The sequence below is a fragment of the Chenopodium album genome, chromosome 16 (assembly GCF_948465745.1).
Source record: "Chenopodium album chromosome 16, dcCheAlbu1.1, whole genome shotgun sequence".
Classification (NCBI taxonomy): Eukaryota; Viridiplantae; Streptophyta; class Magnoliopsida; order Caryophyllales; family Amaranthaceae; genus Chenopodium; species Chenopodium album.
The window spans coordinates 5,029,289-5,050,200 of record NC_137849.1 but is presented as its reverse complement, the minus strand read 5'-3'; the positions used below and the strand labels follow the sequence as shown (position 1 = coordinate 5,050,200).

The following is a 20,912-nucleotide window of genomic DNA, read 5'->3' as shown; positions in this document are numbered from 1 at the left end:
ATGGAAAACAAACCTCCAAAAAAGCCAGATCAAATTAATAATGAGGTGGCAACTTCAATGAAAATCAAATTGGAATCCTTGCCTTGTGTTGTCTCTGATATCTGTTGCATTTATAAAGTTCCTGAGTTTATCTTGAAAGGAAACGAAGAATTTTATCAACCTTTGGTCATGTCAATTGGCCCTGTCTACCATAAAGTTAAAAAATTAGAAACCATGCAAGAGGTTAAATGGATTTACTTGGATTACTTCCTTAAAAATCCCTACAATGCTTATCCAAGCTTGGAGCCTTACATCAATTTTGTAAGGGAAAAGGAATGGGAAATTCGCGGCTCTTATCAACATCAATTCAATGATATCTCTAGCAATGAGTTTATTGAAATGATAGTGCTCGATGCTACATTCTTGGTTTATTATTTCATGTGCAAAATTCCTACGTTTGAGAACAGATATTCAATTCATGAGCCTTCTATAGAGAATAAGCTACAAGGACTAATGCCATACTTAGCGAAAGATTTATTTCTGCTAGAAAACCAACTCCCTTATTTTGTTTTTAAGGAAATATGTAACAAGGCATTTGGTTATTTAAACCCTAGACCCATTCTTTTCACTCTTGATTACATGCGCAAGACCTTTGGTATCCCCGGAGACAAGGTTATTGGGAGTATTATCAACGGCGAAAAAATTACAGATGAATCAAACATTAGACATCTAGTCGATCTCCAAAGGATGTCTTGTTACCTTTCTTTGAATATACCATTGCGCGAACAAACACAAACGGATCCCTTGTGCAACCAACCAAACACAAATGAAACAGTTGAAAACATAAATGAAACAATTGATGATTCCGTCTCATACATACACGAGGCAATGTCTTGGGTTCGTTCATTATCATCACTATGTTTTACCAAGAGAGAAAACGACGAGTATGACAATATTCATCTTCGTTACACTGCTAAGAAACTAAAAGACTATGGAGTTAAATTTGTGCCAAGTGAAAGTGAAAACCCACTCGAAATAACATTTTCGAAGGGAACCTAAAGATTTCAAAATTAGATATAAGTGATGTTACGCAATCTTTATTCAGGAACCTAATATACTTTGAGCACTGCCATTATTCCAAGGATTCTTACTTCATTGATTACATCTTCTTCCTCGACGAATTGGTAGACACAGTGGAAGACGTGCAAGTACTGATTAAAAGCAAAATTTTCGATAATTATCTAGGAAGTGACGAAGATGTTAAAAAACTTTTTACCAACATTGGCAAACACTTAAATCTAACAACCAGCTATTATTACTCCGATACTTGCCGTGATTTGAACAAGTACGCTTCGACTAGTTGGCATCGATGGATGACTATTTTTATGAGAGATTACTGTACTCATCCATGGATGATTTTATCTGTGATTGTTGCATCCATTGTTTTTACTCTTACTGTATTAAAGTTTGTTGCTGGATTTACTGAACTTTAGCTAGCTAAACTTGGTGTATCTTGGAGATTCTTGCCATGAATAAAAGACTTTTTAAGATGATTTTTTTTTTTTTTTTTTTTTTTTTGGGTCTCTTTGTAAAAATATGTAACATGATACAAATTATTTCATGAATTTTGATCATATATATATACTCGTATTTTATTCATCATTTTGTCCTATCTAACTTAAGCATATTCAAGTTTAATTCATCTTCTAAATTCATTACGGCATCATATTCAACGAATAATTGAAATTGGTTAACCAAACATAAGAAGTAAACGAAAGTATACGACATGTTCCGATCCCTCAAAAAGAAAAAAAAAAAAATTAAAATTATATAACATGTTAAATTTAGAAACAATGTGAAATGGGTCTGGGCAACCCGAATAAGGAGGAGGGGAGTTTGGTTCATAAACAAGGCTTTGGAGCTTCCATACTAAAACCAATTGGCAATAGTAGGAGGTACTCTTCTACCTTATAAAGTGAAATCATCTCGCCTCTTTCTCCAATGTGGGACACTCATAAGTGGGCTACAAAGGGTTTCAACACTCCCCCTCACTTATGAGTGTCCTTAGAACTTCAGAGCTAACTGGATAAGGTCAGATCAATAATCCTCTTAGGGGCTGGACATCCTGTCGAGGTAAATCCTTATCCAGTAGCGATTAAATACCCAGTTTAGAAGAGACCCACAACCTGGGCTCTGATACCATGTTAAATTTAGAAACAATGTGAAATGGGCCTGGGCAACCCGAATAAGAAGGAGGAGAGTTTGGTTTACAAACAAGGCTTTGGAGCTTCCATACGAAAACCAATTGGCAATAGTAGGAGGTACTCCTCTACCTTATAAAGTGAAATCATCTCTCCTTTTTCTCCAATGTAGGACACTCATAAGTAGGCTACAAAGGATTTCAACATAACATGAATTTATTGCTTAGCATCCGATCATTTAAAACAATGTTACATAACATACATACATGTTTTTTTTTGACAAAACATAACATGCGTACATAATTATATATTTTTTTTAAAACAACGTACATAATTATATTGTTATGCTAGTAATTGAATAAGATAGAGCATGCATTTGATCCATACATTACTCACCCTCACAAGTCCGTAGCATAACTTTAATCACACATACAATAAATTCGAAATAAACTACATCGATCTATCGATCACACTGCCCACTTATAGATCGATTGACTTCTTTACTTGTTCATGTAGCTCGATCAATCATGATGGTAAAGTTATACTTGTCAATTAAATGCAAAAGGAATGCTGATCACTATAATGGTGACAATGAAGGCGACAACAGTCGTCATCCGTAACACAATCGACTCCGTTTACAAAGCAGCCAATTACTGTATCAGAAACTGTATACATACAGACATACGTACACCATTATACATCATTAATTATAATAAGAATTTAACTCAAGTTCGTAGTCAATTTGTCAATATTATGGTTAGCAAAATCAATTTAGCTAGATAGTTAGCAAGTGTACACGACGAAATCAAAGTAAAAGATCAAGGGGAAAACAAAGATATACCAGCTAGTGTGTGCATTAGAAATACCAAGAAGAGAGCCAACATCAAAATGGTAGAAACTGATTGATTCGCCATGATCAGTTATATGTATACTGTATAATTTATGTGATTTTCTTTTGTTTGATTATTGTGGATGAAGAATTGGAACTCTAAATGTCTTTTATTTATTCTAATTATTCTCCACTTTTCTTTTCTTTTTTTGTAAGAAATAATTATTCTCCACTTTAATTGGCGTTATTTGTGCTACCCTCTTGCTACGTGAATTAAATAGTATATTAATATTAACTAGCCTTCTGGCCCGTGCAACGCACGGTTTATTTATAGGTATAATATATAAATAATTATTTTTTAATATATTTATATTGGCAAATGAATAGTTTATAGAGGAGAAGAAGAGGTGAAAATTGAATGTAATTGTAGTAGAAATTAAACTGGAGGAAAGTGAACCAAACAACATTCAATCATTCATATATGTATTGAATTAAAGTTTTTTTTTTCATATGAGAAAAGATATTAAAAAAAAAAGATTAAATAAGGTGACATGTGGCATTGGAGAAAAAAAAACATGAAATGTACATGTGGCATTATAGGGTTGATGGTTTTTGTTTTTAAATACTAGTATAGATTTTTTTAATTTTCTTGATCTTAAGCACATTTATTTGTTATAATTTTATGTAATTTTTTTACTGGACCGACTTCCCCCACACAACCCACCTGTCGTGCCACCTCATACACCTACACCTACACCTACACCTCACCTTCCAATTCTTTTTTTGGGCCTACTTTCCTCAACCAGCCCACTACCCACATATAATTCTCCTACACGCCCCCTTAGCCCAATTGGTATTACATGCACCATGGTGCACCTAAAAATAGGTGCACCAGGCCCAATTCTCCGCCCAGCCCAGCAAATTCACGCCCAACAGTCTAAAGGCCCAATCATTTTTTTTTTTGTTTTGACCATTGAATTTTGATATTTTATTTTCTACCTCTAAATTATTTGAAAACCTAAATTTAAGGGTTCGTTTGGCATTACTGTGGTTTTCTGTTTTTCTGTTTTTTATTTTCTAAAAGTATATGATATGTGTCCCATAATGAATCAAAAATTATATAAACTTATCAAAATAATGATAATTTTGAAAACTGACAATTAGAAAAGTGAAAACACCTTTTTCTTGTTTCCTGTTTTTGGTTTTTGGTTTTAAAAAAAACAGAAAACTGAAAACCAAAACTGATGCCAAACAAGTCTTAAATTTTCAACAACCCTTTTCAATTTTTCTCTCTCCTTTTTTTTTTTTTTAAGATTATTTTTTGTTTCCCTCTAAATTACTAGAAGCTCTAAAATTTTTAGCAATGGGGAAAACTCAACTTTCTCTATCCACTTTAATATAAAATTTCTTATATTTTGTTAAAAAAAAATAAAAAAAAAATTGGAGATTTGTTTTTTTTAGGAGCTTTTTGACCAATTTCGGTGATTGTGCAATAAAATTAGCAAATTTGATACTAACCGTTCCATATCCCTTACCTTCATTTTTGTGTTCATACAATTCATGTTTGATGTTCATATACGTTGTCTTTTTAGTTCATAGATATGTGTTGTATGAAGTAATAATTTACGTATAAATTTTATCAAGTATATTGGTATGAATTAATAATTTATTTGGATATTATGTATTTCCTTTTTTTGTTGTTTAATATTTAATTATAAACCAACTACTGAACACCTTCAAAAGAAATTTCTGAACATCCCCTAGAAACTTCTGATAAGATACCAAAAACTACACAAAAGCCCCCATAAACTTCTGATAAGCCCCTAGAATTTTATGATAGGCTACCAGAAACACTAAACCAACCTCAAAAACCTCTGAATCCCCTACAAAAACTTTTGAACCATAATTACAAACCATTGAACACCCTTTAAAAACATTATAACCACCTTAAAAAACCTCTGAACCCCAACCACAAACAACTGAACACCTTACCAAAACCTCTGAACCCCCTAAAAAAACTTTTGAACTCCAACCACAAACCACTAATAACACCGTACAAACACCACTGAACCCCAACCCCAACCACGAACCACGAAACACCCTACAAAAACCTTTAAACCCCCTACAAAAACTTCTGAACCCTAACCACAAACCACTGAACACCCTACAAAAACTTCTGAACCCTACAAAAAGTTTTGAACCCAAACCCCAAACCACTGAACACCCTACAAAAATTTTTGAACCTCAACCACAAACCATTGTATACCCAACAAAAAATTCTGAACCCCAACCACAAACCATTGAACACCCTACAGAAACCTCTTAACCCCTACAAAAACTTCTAGACCCCAACCATAAACCACTGAACACCTTACAAAAACCTTTGAACCACCTACAAAAACTTCTGAACCCTAACCACAAACCACTGAACACCGGTACCCTTCAAAAACTTCCGCACCTAAAGACACTGCTCAAAATGCTGCTCAACCTTCAGACTATCCTTATAAATGACTTCATATCTTATACCTGTAATAAACAAACACAGTTCATAATAACCATAACTGAAGTTCAAAAATAAAACAACAAAGTTCAAATACAGGAAAATGTTCATAATTATGTTTACAATTATTTTTTAAAAAGCATATATTATATATGCTTAGAGAATTATGTAAATCAGAAAGGTTCATTAAAGTAACCTAAATGTTCATAAAATAGAAACAGTGTTCATAATATGATACTGCTAATAACAATTTTGATAATAAATAAAATGAAAAGTGCGTCACTCGAATTATATGAACAAAATGTTAAAAAAATGATATAAACAAATTATATTCATATAATACATATTAAATCATCAATTCAACAATTAAATTATAAATGAAAATGAAAATCATCAAAAAAAAATTAAAATAAAAAATGAAATTCAACACACTTTCAGCAGCTTAATTAACATTAAATCTCAAATTAATCAATAATTGATAAACGACAACTAATTAATCACATAAATTCTGCATTAGTGATAATATGAAGCGAATGTTCAAAATCATATTAAACATATTCTAACAGAATTGTTTAATAGTTTAATCAACAAATGATCAAATTCATCACAAATTAATAAAAAACAATGAGAAATAAAAATCTCATCGCAAATTTCAGCAGCTTAATTAAAATTAATCAATTGTTTGATCAATTAATCAATTGAATCATATAAAATTAAAACTAATTAAACCTAAAAATTATACAATCACTTCAAATCAACAATCACTCAAAAAAAGTATTAGAATCAACAGCAAAATGAAAAATCAATAACTAACATCAACAACAAAAATAACCTAATTAGCGATAATTATCAAATACAATAAGAAATCTAATCTGTAGTGTCGAGAACCTCAAGTACATAAATTAAATAATCCATCGCGATGAATAGCAGTGATGAACAAATTTAATAAAAAACAGAGGAATCAACAATGGAGAAAAATTAAGGAGAGAGAAAATCGAGGATAGAGAAATTGTGTATGATGATTAAAAATGAGAAAAGAATTAAAAAAGAAGAGAATTGAAGAGAAGGAATTGAGAAATTAGGAAATAATTGAAAAGGGGAAGGACATGCGAAATAGTAGAGGAAGAAAGCTGAGAATTTGAAAGATGAAAACTGCAGCTAGCAAATTAATATGTGGCGTTAATCTATTGGTGGAGCACATAGTTTAAGGTGCACCATGGTGCATATTATAATTTGCCCCCTCAGCCCCTTAAGGGGTATAATGCCCATTCGGCCCACACAACCACCCCTCCTTTGCCACGTGTTACTCGTAGTCTACACGGCATTTACAAACCAAAACCCTAATATCACCATGCTAATACGACCTTTACTTTTCATAAATCACCGTTCCCTAAGGCATAAAATTGAATTTTATGGCCCTAATTGGAATGCGATGATGTATGATGAATAGGATGCTTTTATTAAAACAGGGACTTGGGGGGTTTAGTACCTAGGGCTACAGGGGTGAATATTGTTAATTCTTTAATGCTCGTCTTGTTTGTAATGCTAGGTCGCAAGAAGCTGGTGCAAATTGTGATGAGATTTTTAGTTCGGTAGTTAAATTGGTCACTATTTATATGGTTCTCAACTTAGCTATGGCTAAAAATGGTCGATTCCTCAATTTAATGTCAAAAATGCTTTTCTTCATAGTGACTTGCAGGAAATAGATTACATGCATCAACCTCCGAGTTTTGTTGATCGGAGAGCACCCTCTTATGTATGTCAATTTTGTAAGGCTCTATATGGGTTGAAACAAGCTCCACAAGCTAGGTACATGCATTTATTATTGCTAAGCATCACATACAACGCAAAGTTACAGAACATATGTACATAATTATATTTTATGCTAGTAATTCAATAAGATAGAGCATGCATTTGATCCATACATCACTCGGTCACCCTCACAAGTCCTAGCATAACTTCAATCACACATACACCAAATTCGAAAAAAACATCGATCTATCGATCACACTGCACACTTACAGATCAACTTCTTTATTTATTCATGTAGCTCGATCAGTCATCATGGTCAAGTTGTACTTGTCAATTATTTTTGCAACACAATCTTAGGCGCAAACGGGACCTGGAAAAAATTCCCAACACTGAAGGCCAGGACAACAGTCGTCAAATACACAAGAGCCTCCTTTTTCGCTGCAGGCGAGTGTAGGAGCTGTATACATACATACACCATTAAACATCATTATAATACGAACAAGCTCGTATTCAATGGTAGAAACATCAATTAAGTTAGATAGCTAGCGTACGCAACGAAATCAAAGCAAATGATCAAGGGGAAAACAAAGATATACCAGATATAGTGAGTATTAGAAATGCCAAGAAGAAAGCCAACATCAAAATGGTTGAAACTGATGATTGATTAGCCATGTTCATGTATTTGTATATAATTTTATGTAATTTGATTTTCTTTTGTTTGATTGTTGTGGATGAAGAATTAGAACTCCAAATTTAATTATTTTTTTTTTTATACTAGTTATTCTCCACTTTGATCGGCGTTATTTGTGCTAACCTCTTACATATTTATTATTGTTACTTGAGAGGAGTAATGTATTTGATAGTATTTTAATTAATTTTTTAATTTAATTTCTTGACCTTAACCGCTTTTATGTCAACTTAAACTGCTCCCTTCGTCCCCAAAACTTCGACCCTAAATAGTTGCAATTTGCAAATTTTCCAAATAATTAGGAACAAATAATTTTACTATATTTGACTAGGGACAAAACAACAGCTTTATAAGTAATAACCATAGAGATAAGAGTAAGGCGAGGCGCATAACTGTGACAGGCGGTTTACAGTACCAAACAAACACATTTTCCTACCAACAAAATCACACATTTTTGGCACAAACAACAAAATTGTACTATAATCGCGTACATAATTATTAGGCACCAAAATATTTGATTTTTAATACAAAAATATCGGAGTACTTCTTGTTTAGACTTTTGGAGATTAACTGATCATAAACAAGACTTGGTATATCATTGTTTAGACTTTTGAAGTTGTTGAATCTAATATATAATTTGAGAGTCACTTTTAATGTGAAGCCTTCAAATCTCCAAGGCTAAACTCTCATTGATTTGAGGTTTTTTTTTTCTTTTTTTCTTTTTTTTTTTTTTTTTTTTTTAATAACTACCCACCCTTATCCCATACTTTATTTATTTATTTCAAAACCTTTTTTTTTTACAAAAAAAACAATAACTACACATAGCACTTTTTTTTTTCCCTTTCTTTTTTTGGTATTTTTCCAAGGGACTAATACTAAGATTTCACTTTGTGTGTGTGTTTTTTTTCTTTATTTGAACGTAGTATTATGTATGTCATGCATTAGCACGGGTACACAATTCCTTTATCAACAATTAACCATAACACTTAAAATCCCCAACCCTTCAATTATATACACTTTTTAGGGACAACCCTCTAAACAACATCCTTCTCTAATCATTAACACAAAAAAATGTACAACACGCTTTTTGCGTGACTGGCCTCGCCGAATAACTGCTTGCAAAATAACAAAGTGACTCCGAATAGAACAACCCTTATGTCACTAACCGAGTAACCCCTATAATACTGAACGAGTAACTTCTATAACTTTGACAAACTAAATCCCATAATAGCTGGCCACATTGCGTGACCACCGGTAAGAGTAAGACCATGTTCTTTTAAGTAGAGCAAAGAACATCAGATTTCAACCGAGAAGAGAAATGTCAGCAAGCCAGAATGAGTGTTCGCGTATTACTAATACTCAGTGGCATAGCTAAGCAGGCTTCAGCAGAGCAAATCAAACCACAAGTACACAACAAACAATAATAGCTCAAAAGAATAAGGTCTAAGTTAACATCAAAATCAACTTTCCAAATTTTAAATATTATATATTTAATATTTTTCTAATATAATATATATCCCGTGCATTTTGCACGGGTACATTCTAGTATAATGTAATGCGGCAGTGATCCGCTATTCAAGCTGAAAGAAATTGCGATTGTAATAATAAACTAAGACTCAATTGTTTAATTTAAGTCTTTCATTACTATGCTAGCATTGAAAAACAAGTGGATTTAATTTCTATTGGATCTTGATTTTACTAATCTCGAGTAAGGGTTGACTATTATGATGATTAAAAAATATGTATGCAAGTATTATGCTTAATTATTTACTGATTACAGCAATTAATGTAAAATTATACTAATGCATATCAAACATTCTAAATATTTTCTGAAAAAAAAGGATGCATAAAATATTTGGAAATTTCGCAAAAATTACCTTTTATAAGTGATTTTTTGCAAGAAACCACCTTATAAATTTTATTTTGCAATAACACACCTTAATCAAAAATTTATTTGTAATGTCACACCTTTGGCAGGAAAAGAGGGTTTGTTCCTATTTTCTGGCGTTGACCCGACAACGTGCGAGGCATGTGACTCTTAAAATCACTTTCCAACCGATGCCACCAGATCGAGAGAGTAGTTTCGGTGGTGGTGGGGTAGGTAAGGCGATTTAGGTGGGTGGGTAATGAGGTTTCGGTAGTGTTTTGGTGGTTGGGATAGTTGGAGAGTAGTTTTAAGAGGTAACGTCCCTCGTACGTGGTCAGGTCAACTCCGGAAAATTTGGTTAAACCCTCTTTTTCGGCCAAAGGCGTGTCATTGCAAAAAAAAAAAAAAAAAAATTGATTAAGGTGTGTCATTGCAAACAAAATTGATTAAGGTGTGTTACTGAAAAAAAAATTACAAGGTGATTTCTTGCAAAAAAAAATCAGTTAAAGGTGGTTATATGTTACATATTTTTCTACATAAAAGTTATATTTCACCCAAAAATGAAAACCCACTATCTCCCTCTTCATTATAACACTATTATATACGAAGTCCATTGTTGTAAAATTTCACCCTTTACCAATTTATAAATATCATTATCTATGTTACAAAATTGTTTCATGTTAAGTTTTTGTTTCTTTTCTTATCATTCGAGCAAGAAGAGCTTTAAGATGAAACTTACTGATCTTATGGTAATTTAAGTCAAGCCTCTTTAAAAAAATAAATAACAATAAAAAAAAAAACTTTAAAGAGATGAAATAAATACAGCCATACAGGATACCAATTTAGAAAATGTACAAGGTAATCAAATATTCAAATGCTTATAGTCTTTCCTCAAAAAAAATAAAAAAATAAATGCTTATAGTCAACTCTAAGGGATAAAAAAAAAAAAAAAAAAAATATTACCGAGTATTACTATTGAACATAGATCTCAATAAGTTGAATGTGTATAGAACTTAAATAATACGAAGTAATTAAGTCCACACTCTAGTTATGCCGCATTAATGTAAACAAGTACTATAACTTAAAAATATTAATAAAAAATTTAATTAAGCTGTAATCATGTCCTTTTAAATACAGTAAGAAGGAAGAATTCATCTCATTGATTCCTCCTACATACCTTGCTACTTTATCTCTTTCTCTTTACTTGTATTAGTTTGCTCCGTGGTGTAACTAACTCTTGAGCTCCTGATATTATCTGGTACGTTTGTTATTTCTCTTTCATTTTATAACATTTATTTGGCTAATTAAATCTTGATTTCTCTCTTTACATATAGTACATTAATTATTAGCAATAGTGTAATACTGTTTAAGAATTGCTATCTACTTCAGTAGTCTTATAAAGTATATTAATGCATACCCCTTCCATCACTAATAGGTTAGAAAAATTCACATCATATAAGATGAACTAATCATGATTTTAATTAGTCTTCTATATAAGTTAGAAAATGATGAGTGCACTAAGTGATGGGTCATGTGCTATTCCTTTATTCTGTATAATAGAGCTTAGTCTGTTAGTCATGTGCGATCTTGTTAAATTCGTCATAATATATTATTATAATATTAACTTTTTATACCTTTATTAAAAAGTTATTAATGGTGTATATATTTAAAGTTCTCGCATGACAAAAATGTTTTGAACTTTTGAAACATAATAAAGTAATATATGTCATTAATAGATATCATTAATTTGCCATGGAATCTCTCATGATGCAAAATATAACAAATAAAAACGAATGGGGAGCATATATTTTCAAAGATGCTTTAGCAAGCATGAGTAAAATGCTTGTGGGTGTTATAATAATAAATTAAAAAAAAAAGAGAAATAAAATAACTATGAAAAGGTATAAATATTCTATTTGCACCATATTTACACTTTTTCATCCTTTTTTTTTTTTAGGTGTAAATATGGTGAAGATAGCAATAGGTAAGAGAAAACACAAATAGATCGATAAGTTTGTTTGTAACCTTAAGGACTACCTATAGCAGTATTTTTATTTAATTTGGAAAAAAGACATATACTTACATTGTATGATTAATCACATTAATGCAGATGGAAAACAAAACTCTAACAAAGCCAGATCAAAAGAATAATAAGGTGGCAACTTCAATGAAAAACAAGTTAGGATCCTTGCCTTTTGTTATCTCTGATAACTGTTGCATTTATAAGGTGTCCGATAACTGTTGCATTTATAAGGTTCCCGCCTTTATCTTGGAGGGAAACAAAGCATTTTATCGGCCTTCGGTCATGTCAATTGGTCCAATCTACTATAAAGATAAGAATTTAGAAACCATGCAAGAGGTTAAGTGGATTTACTTGAATTACTTTCTTAACAATCCCAACAATGCTTGTCCAAGCTTGGAGCATTATATCAATTTTGTAAGTGAAAAGGAAGGAGAAATCCGCGGCTCATATCAGCAACAAATCCGTATCCCTAACCATGAGTTTATCGAAATGGTTGTGCTCGATGCTGTCTTCTTGGTTTATCATTTCATGTGCAGAAGTGGTATGTTTCCTAACCCTTGTATAGAGAAAAAGCTACAAGGACTAATGCCGTACTTAAGCAAAGATTTATTTCTACTAGAGAATCAACTCCCTTTTTTTGTTGTTAAGGGCATATTTTACAAGGCATTTGGTGATGTTTGTGGAGCTAATACCATAATTATTGTCACCCTTGCAAACATATGCATGACTAGAATTCCCGGAGTTAAGGCTATCAAGAGTATACTTGATGGTAAGAAAATTGTCAGTGAGTCGAACATTAAACATCTATTAGATCTCCAAAGGATGTCTTGTTGTCTTTCTTTGAGTACACCATTGCGTAACGAGTCCAAAATAGATCAAACGGTTGATTCAAAGTCATACATAGTTTATATACACAAGGCTATGTTGTCGTGCATCCGTTCATCGTTGCTACTGCTATGTAACAATCGACTGTGCCAACGCTATGTCAAGAAGACGAGGGAAGTTGTTGATGGTCGAAATTGCCATCTTGCATACACTGCTAAGCAACTAAAAGACGCCGGAGTTATATTTGTGGCGGGTGAAAGTGAAAATCCATTGGATATAACATTTACAAAAGGGAAGTTAGAGATTGCGAAATTGGAAATAAATGATCATACTGAAGCTTATTTTCGGAGCATGATATATTATGAGCAATGTCATTATTCCGAGGATTCTTACTTCATCGATTATATATTCTTCCTTGATGAACTGATAGACACGGTGGAAGACGTGCAAGTACTGTTCAAAAACAAAATTTTCAGTAATTATCTAGGAAGTGATGAAGATGTTATAAAACTTTTCAACAATATTGGCAAACATTTAAATCTGTCATGCGATTATTATTACTCTGGTGTGTGCAGTGCTGTGATCGGTTACGCCTCAACCCGCTGGCATCGATGGATGGCTATATTGAGGAGAAATTACTTGAATCATCCTTGGGTTATTTTATCTGTGATCGCTGCATTTGTACTTTTTGTTCTTACTCTATTACAAACTATTGCAAGTTACACTAACAACTAGATATATTGCTAGTTGTATCTTACGTAGTGCCGACGCACATAGTTAGCTTTGTATTGTCTTACTCTATTACTAGTAATTTAGATATATATAAGCACTTGCCATAAGAGATTTTGATGATATTCATAGTATAATGTATTAGATTTTCTTTTTTTTTTTTTCAATATTTCAAGATGCAATTTTTGTTATGTTATGCAACTTTAAATTTAGATGACTTAGATTGTTTATGTAATTTGACGTCATATTTCATTTCTTTCAGTATTCATTTGATATTTTTAACATTTTATTCGGTGATTTTGTATGTTTCCCGCATCACAAATTCTTATAAACATTAGTGAAAGTTCTTAACAAGTCCATCAAGCTCATCACTCCTCTTAAAGCATTGACTAGTTTTAATTAAGAAATACTTTGTATTAACAAAATCATCACAATAGAAGTACAATAACTAACAAACTCATCAATCATGTAGTGGTATAGTAATACACTTTAGAGCTTAAGACTTACAACGACTATAAAATCCATTATTGTAAGACCAAAGTAAAAAGTGAGGAAGTCTATTTAATCAATTTGATAAACAAAATTTGTTTATCAAATGGCAAAAACGGTAAATAAAACATGCACTTACTTCTTGGTGAAACCAGTAATAGTTTGCAATAGAGTAAGAATAAAAAGTATGATTGCAGCGATCACAGATATAACTGCCCATGGATGATTTAAGTAATTTCTCCTCAAAATAGTCATCCATTGATTCCACTGGGTTTTAGCGTATTCATTCAAATCACTGCTAATACCCGAGTAATAAAATTCACATCCTAAATTCACATTTACAGTGATTTTGTTGATGAATCTTATCGCGTCTTCATCACTCCCAAGATCATTCTGGATAATACCACTACGATCCAGTACTTGCACGTCTTCTACCGTGTCTATAAGCTCATCAAGGAAAATGATATAATCAATTATGCAGGTATTTTGGGAATAATGACACTGTTCGAAAAATAAGATGCTCCGCAAATAAGGTTCGGTGAAATCATCTATAACTAACTTGGGAATCATTAAGTTCCCTTTCTCATATGTGATGTTCAATGGACTGTTACTGTCTTGTACATTAAACTTAACTCCGGCGTCGAATAGTCTCTTGGCAGTGTTTGGATAGATGTTCCCGCCTTTGGGAAGGTCTAATTGATTTCGTGGCGGTAGATTAGAAGGTAAGCAACAACAAATTCTCCGTAGATCCAACAAATGGTTAATGGCTGATGAATCGATATTGTTTATATTCATACAATGACTAATAGCCTTATCTCCAGGAAAATTTGTGTATTTGTGTAGGTAATCAAGAGTAATATCAATAAAAGATTCATGAACATTACCAAATGACAAGTTAAAGAAATCCTGAAGAACAAAAAAGGGAAGTTGGTTCTCAAGCAGGTATAAATCTCTATTTATGTAAGGCATTAGTCCCGGTTGATTTATTGGTATAGGCCACTTGTTCTTACTCCAATTGTTAACGAATAAGTAAACGAGGAATGCAGCATCGAGCACAACCATTTCGACAAATCCATCATTTCGGAAACTTATTTGTTTTTGATACTGGCCACGGATTTTTCCTTCATAACGTTTAACATAGTCGATGTAGTTCTTTAAGCCGCGATTTTCATTAACATTCTGAGAATGGTCTAAGAACTGTTTCAAGTATATCGATTTTAGGTGTTGCATGGTTTCTAGAGCTGGATCTTTGTAGTACACAGGACCAATTGATATAACTGATGGTTTGTAATGTTTTTCGTTTCCTCTCCGAATAAATTCAGGAACCTTATAGATGCAATACGTATCAGAAGAAACAGAAGACGATGATTCTTTCATTTGTCGTATTAAATTTTCCTCTGGATCAAGTATTATTGATGTTTCTAATTGTTGATGGTTGATTTCCATCTGCATTGACAAAATGTTATTATTGAATAATTTCACAATCGCTACATCATCAAAGTCTTCCAACGACAATAAAACTAATTAATTATTGTTTATACTCAAAGATACACAAAAAATTTTAAAAAAAAAAATATCATCCCAAATAAACATGTAATTAATCTCCCAAACATTGTCCAGGATCTTTTACCAAAATAGCTACTTTACCAAAAATATTTACCAAAATGGCTGTTTTAAAATATTAATTCCCAAACTAGCTATAATATTGACTATATAATGCAAAAGATATGGAACATTATTCTTTTTCCTCATTTCATTTGAACTGGTTTTGCAGAAGAATTTTATTTGATTTTTTTTTTACAAAAAAAAAAAAAACAAAACAAAAAAAATACTACGGAGTATTGAATATAATTTATCAATTAAATTTGGAATTAGGTTTAACGTTCCCACTTTGTCACAAGTTTTCAATTGATCCAATACCCTCTTTTTAATCTTTGATTAAAGCTAGATAATTTATAATTATGTATACTGTATTGTTTATATTTTTTAATTGCAAATTTGATTGAATAAAAAACTATTTTTTGCATATGTATTTGTAGGTTATGTAACTGTAGATGATGAACAAATTCAAAGAGCATGCTTTTTTTTTTTTAGAAAAACTCAAAGAGTATGCTATAATTAAACCTTATTAAAAAAAATATTATTCTGTTAATTTAGTACAAAAGATCACTTGCTTGCATATTGTAATTATCCAATATAGGTGAAGATCATATCAGACTTTGAAGCTTATCAATGTAATGAACTTCATTTGGGTATTTCATCAAACACCCTTACGTGCAAGAGTATGTAGCTAGTGGGTTTAATTAAAAATAATTTTTTTTAAAAAAATAAATAAATAAAAAAATCATTTGGTAAAACACAAATTTCCAAAATTTATAAATGATGATTAAATGGTAATGTATTATTTAGTCAACTGTTATAGCTAGTTTTTTCCTCAAATAAAATGTTATAGCTAGTTTGGGAGTTACATTTTAAAAATAGCCATTTTGGTATATATTTTGGCTAAAGTAGCTATTTTGGCAAAAGATCCCATTATCCAACTGAAAATTTTATAATAGTTGTTTGAAATATGAGTGCCATAATGTTTTCATATTTATTGGTTTATAATTGACATATTTTTTCCAAATAATAAATTAAATTATTTTATTTTTGGTATAAAATAGTATTAACAACATTTTTATTTATCAAATTTTTAGTTTCTAAATTTTATTATTATTTTATAATTTCTCGAAAAATAATTACTTATGTAGGATTAAAATTTTCAAAAACTATATTTGCATGGTAGACATTAGGAGACTAACTATGTCTATTTTATAATGTGAAAAAACGAACCGATCATATTGGTTATCAATAAAATAATATGGTTGTTAGTTTGAAAAAAAAAATGATAGTCCTATTTCAAACGACCGTTGTAAAAACATCCTTATCCAAGCCTAACAGCTATTGTTTTTTTTTTCTATAAATGTTTTTAAATAAAATATATGAAATCGATTTTGATAAATGTAGTCATGTACATTATTATGTTGTCCATATCACCTTTTTTTCACTTTTGTAAAAGAATAATGTCATTATTGTTTGTCCTTAGGTTCACAAATTCACAAAAATTATTACTTCCTTGGATTTTCATTTACTTGCTACATTATTATTTTCAATACATTTTATTAAATGATAAAATTCATTATTTCAATTACCATTATCTTCAATTATCCATAAAGGAATAAAAATTTAAAATTGTGAATGAATCAATCAAAACAATTCAAACAAAATCTTTTGTAGTACTCCATGTGGCTTTAATTTTCCTTCATTAGAAATCTTCAAACTAGTGAACGTAGAATAATTTAAAATACCCTTAAGTCAAAGTGTGGTACATATATATTAGTATATTACTGTATATAAAATGGAGAAAGTTCTTAAATTGTACTATTGTAGACATGGAAACATTTTATCCCATATTAAAATATGGATTCTTTTCAAACAGTACCTCAATAATTGGAAATTCAGATTACTACTTGAAGCAGGCTTTCGGATTTGGATTCCTTCTTGAATGCTACAACAATATTCAAAATTAGAGAAATGATGATTGGAGAGCAAAGATTCAAAAGTTTTAAGAAATATTAACAAAATAAATAATTCAATTTACCTTGTTGCTTATTCACACTACACAGTTGTGAGTGAGGAAGTAGTGAGCAACAGAAATCTTTATTTATAGGCTTCAAAACATTCTGGAGTGACGTCAGTAACGCCGTTAAATGCTGACGCAATAATATACTTTGTTTTTCATAAATTTTGAATAAGGTGGGCTTTTATTACTTTATTGTAAGACAAGTAAAGATACCTTGAGGTATTTGAAGCTATATTTTGAATGAAACAAGCGGGTCGAACCTCTCCTAAGCCCGTAGGCTCTCCTGATAGTCTGATACTCGGCAAGCTGAAAAAGTCTTATTTGTTGTTCCTTTTTTCATTGAATTGCACGAAAAGTACAATAATTTTGTAAATCCTAAAATTTATATTTTGGATATATACAATAATTTTGTAAATCCCTTAGACTAAACTAGTCAATATTGTTAAATATGTTGTAAATAGCCTAGATCATAGAAAATTGGTCTATCTCCTCATACATGAGATGCTAGCCTATATATAACGTTCGTCTGGTTTAACAAATTAAATCATAACATTTGCATCCTCTAATTTGGATGATGGGTATGAGAATATATCCTAAAAATACATGCATCTGAATGAGTTGACGGAGTAATTTATTTAGAGGGCTACCCAGTCATTCCCCAGATTTCGTTAATCTAGGGGTATTTTAGTCTTTTCAAGTGATATTGTAAGGGTACATATGTGTCATTTGCCATGGATGGCCAACTAACTACTGATGCAACAATAATTGAAGCTATGGGCAGGGGTCTAACAGAGCAATTGCTAGTTGTAGTGAGGTGTCAAAATACTTGAACTAAGGGGCACGCTTTTCCACGCCATCAGATAAATGAATTTCGCAAATCTGGGGCATGAACTTGTATTTGCCACTTTATTTAATTTGATAAAAGGATGCCTAAAGAGGGTATATATAAATATATAATAACAAGAACTATAACATCAAAATATATGATTGAGAATATGATGTTGAATAATCGTATACAATTATATGAAGGTTACGAGTGAGAGACTTGTATTTTGGGGACTTGTTTGGGCAAGTGTTCAAAAGTTATGTTGCTGTTGTTAGAGTATGATCGATACCAAAAGGAAGGCATCAAGGAAGCATATGCAAGACGGGTAGAAATTTTATTTTAAATAGAATGGTAAACAAAGGTAATTAGAACTCTCAAAACTGTTATGTAACTTATTGTAGTACAAATTAAATTATATGTACGTGGTTCAAATTGTATGTTCAATTTTTTTTTTTTTTTTGGAGAAATGTGGGTATATAATACTAAAACTGAGATAGTTTTTGTAATTATTTACTTAGTTCAATAACATACTACCTCTCATTGTCACGTCTAAGCCATCTAATATTCTTTCAAGATTGTGTTTCTAATAAGAACACTAAAAGATGGATAAATCAGATAGACTTGGGAATATATACCAATGTGAAATTACCACAAGAAATTCGAATAATCATGCAGAAATTGAACATGTCCTGTCATGTTCATTTAGGAGATGCCCATAAATTGATCACTATGTGCGATAACAAATGGCCTGGCATCAACGCACTAGAAGATAAAATCATAAAATGGAAATTCCCAAGACTAGTGATATTTGCACCCCAATTATCATTTTTGTGCACCGATTTTACTCAAAACAATTGTGACACTTCTCTCCAATTGGGAATTGGGGTGTGCGGATAGCAAATCAAATGGTGCGGGAATCAATTCTCGTACCCCACACATGATTCACAATAAAGGGAAGATTGAGCATTAGGTCTTTCTATTGTTACACTCTTCATCCCTTGCCTTATATTCCTTTTAAGGTGTTCTTTTGAAATTATTATATAGAATTTTTTGTCCAAAATTGCCTTTATTTAACAACTTTTTGTCCATAACTACCTTATAATTTTTTTTTTGTCCATAACTACCTTCAAAAAATGTTTTCTTTGTTGACCACAACCTAAATTTTTTTTTTTTCACACATTGACCTTATTTTTCCGGTCACTTAAATCATTCAAGTGAACTAAATATTCTGCTAAAAGATAAACGTCTAACAATTATCAATTATAAATGTCAAATAAAACCCACCAAATTTAAGAGAGAGAAAATAAAATAAAACCCACCAAATTAAAAGAAGAAAAAAAATCAGGAAACCCACTAAGGCCCTGTTCTTTTCACCTTAAAAAAATAATATTAAGTAAAAATAATTTCAGTTCAGTAAAAATAAGTTCAGTTCAGTAAAATTAATTTCAGTTTAGTAAAAATAATTTCAGTTCAGTAAAAATAAGTTCAGTTCAGTAAAATTCAGTTTTCTTAAAGAAGAATTATAATAGAAAATCAGTAAAAATAATTTAAGTTCAATAAAAATAATTTCAGTTCAGTAAATATAATTTCAGTTCAGTAAAATTAAGTTCAGTTCAGTAAAAATAAGTTCAGTCCAGTAAAAATAATTTCAATTCAGCAAAATTAAGGTGAATCAAACAAGGCCTAAATTGAAGAGAGAGAAATACCATTTTGTTGAAAATGAGTTACAATAATTGGGGTGTTAGGAGGCATTGATGTTTTCATGCGATTAACTTTTAAAAATAAATGCAAACAAAATTAATTGATGTAGTGTGGGTTTTTAGGGGGATATGAGTTGAGATTTGAGAAATGGAGTATCTAATTTGTGGAAGACAGAGAAAAGGGAAAAAAATGGAAGAAAATTAAACAAAATCATAAAAAAAAATAAAAACATGTGCCCTGCACATGACTTTAAGTGACCTGAAAAATTAGGTCAATGTCTGAAAAAAAATTTAGGTAGTGGTCAACAAAGAGAACATCTTTTGAATATAGTTATGGACAAAAAAAAAATTATAAGGTAGTTATGGACAAAAAGTTGTCAAATAAAGGCAGTTTTGAACAAAAAATTCTATTATATTATCTTATTTGGGTTTTTTTTTCCCTTATTAGACACAATTCACTTTATTCTTAATAAAATATTATTTCAAAGTAAAAATCGGTACATTTAAAGATGAAATATAATAAAAATTTAAATTCATTAACTTGAGTACAGCAAAAATAATCATAATTTAGTAAAAATGATTTTAGCTCATTTTAAATAACGCAAAGTAAACAGAGCCTAACTCTACCTACAACCCGGTGCACACTATGTTTTCTTTGCTTCTTCAAAAGGTGAACTTTGCTGTATGGGAATAATGGGATAATCGAATACGGACATATGGAGTAAGGGAATAAGTTTTGAAGCGTGTACCACATTGTTCAAGGTTAATGGTGGGGCCAGTAAAGAATAATATGGATTGCCTTAGCTTGAATTGGAATATTGTGTTTACTGCATGCCACCAATGAAGTTACAATGACGAGCAAATTAGCTTAGGATTTTAGAG

The 20,912-nt window shown here is 31.2% G+C and overlaps 3 protein-coding genes across 4 annotated transcripts; 2 read left to right on the top strand and 1 right to left on the bottom strand.

The window, feature by feature from the left end:
- On the top strand, positions 1-1,472 carry LOC145583783 (UPF0481 protein At3g47200-like). Its single transcript, XM_081640758.1, has 2 exons — positions 1-923; positions 1,085-1,472. The coding sequence occupies exons 1-2, from the start codon at positions 1-3 to the stop codon at positions 1,470-1,472; spliced, it is 1,311 nt and encodes a 436-aa protein (XP_081496884.1).
- A 10,448-nt stretch (positions 1,473-11,920) lies between these two features.
- LOC145583782 (UPF0481 protein At3g47200-like) lies at positions 11,921-13,399 on the top strand. The gene has a single exon (XM_081640757.1). It carries the CDS (start codon positions 11,921-11,923, stop codon positions 13,397-13,399), a length of 1,479 nt encoding a protein of 492 aa, XP_081496883.1.
- Positions 13,400-13,934: 535 nt separating this feature from the next.
- On the bottom strand, positions 13,935-17,561 carry LOC145586135 (UPF0481 protein At3g47200-like). 2 transcript variants are annotated; one of them, XM_081642878.1, is made up of 3 exons: positions 17,523-17,561; positions 17,364-17,429; positions 13,935-15,328 (listed from the first exon to the last, which is right to left on the bottom strand). In XM_081642878.1, exon 3 carries the CDS (start codon positions 15,326-15,328, stop codon positions 14,018-14,020), a length of 1,311 nt encoding a protein of 436 aa, XP_081499004.1. In that variant the 5' UTR covers positions 17,364-17,429; positions 17,523-17,561; the 3' UTR covers positions 13,935-14,017. The 2 variants fall into 2 exon arrangements, with proteins under 2 accessions (XP_081499004.1, XP_081499003.1); XM_081642877.1 differs by having other exon boundaries at positions 13,935-17,429; positions 17,523-17,556.
- Between the last annotated feature and the right edge of the window lie 3,351 nt (positions 17,562-20,912).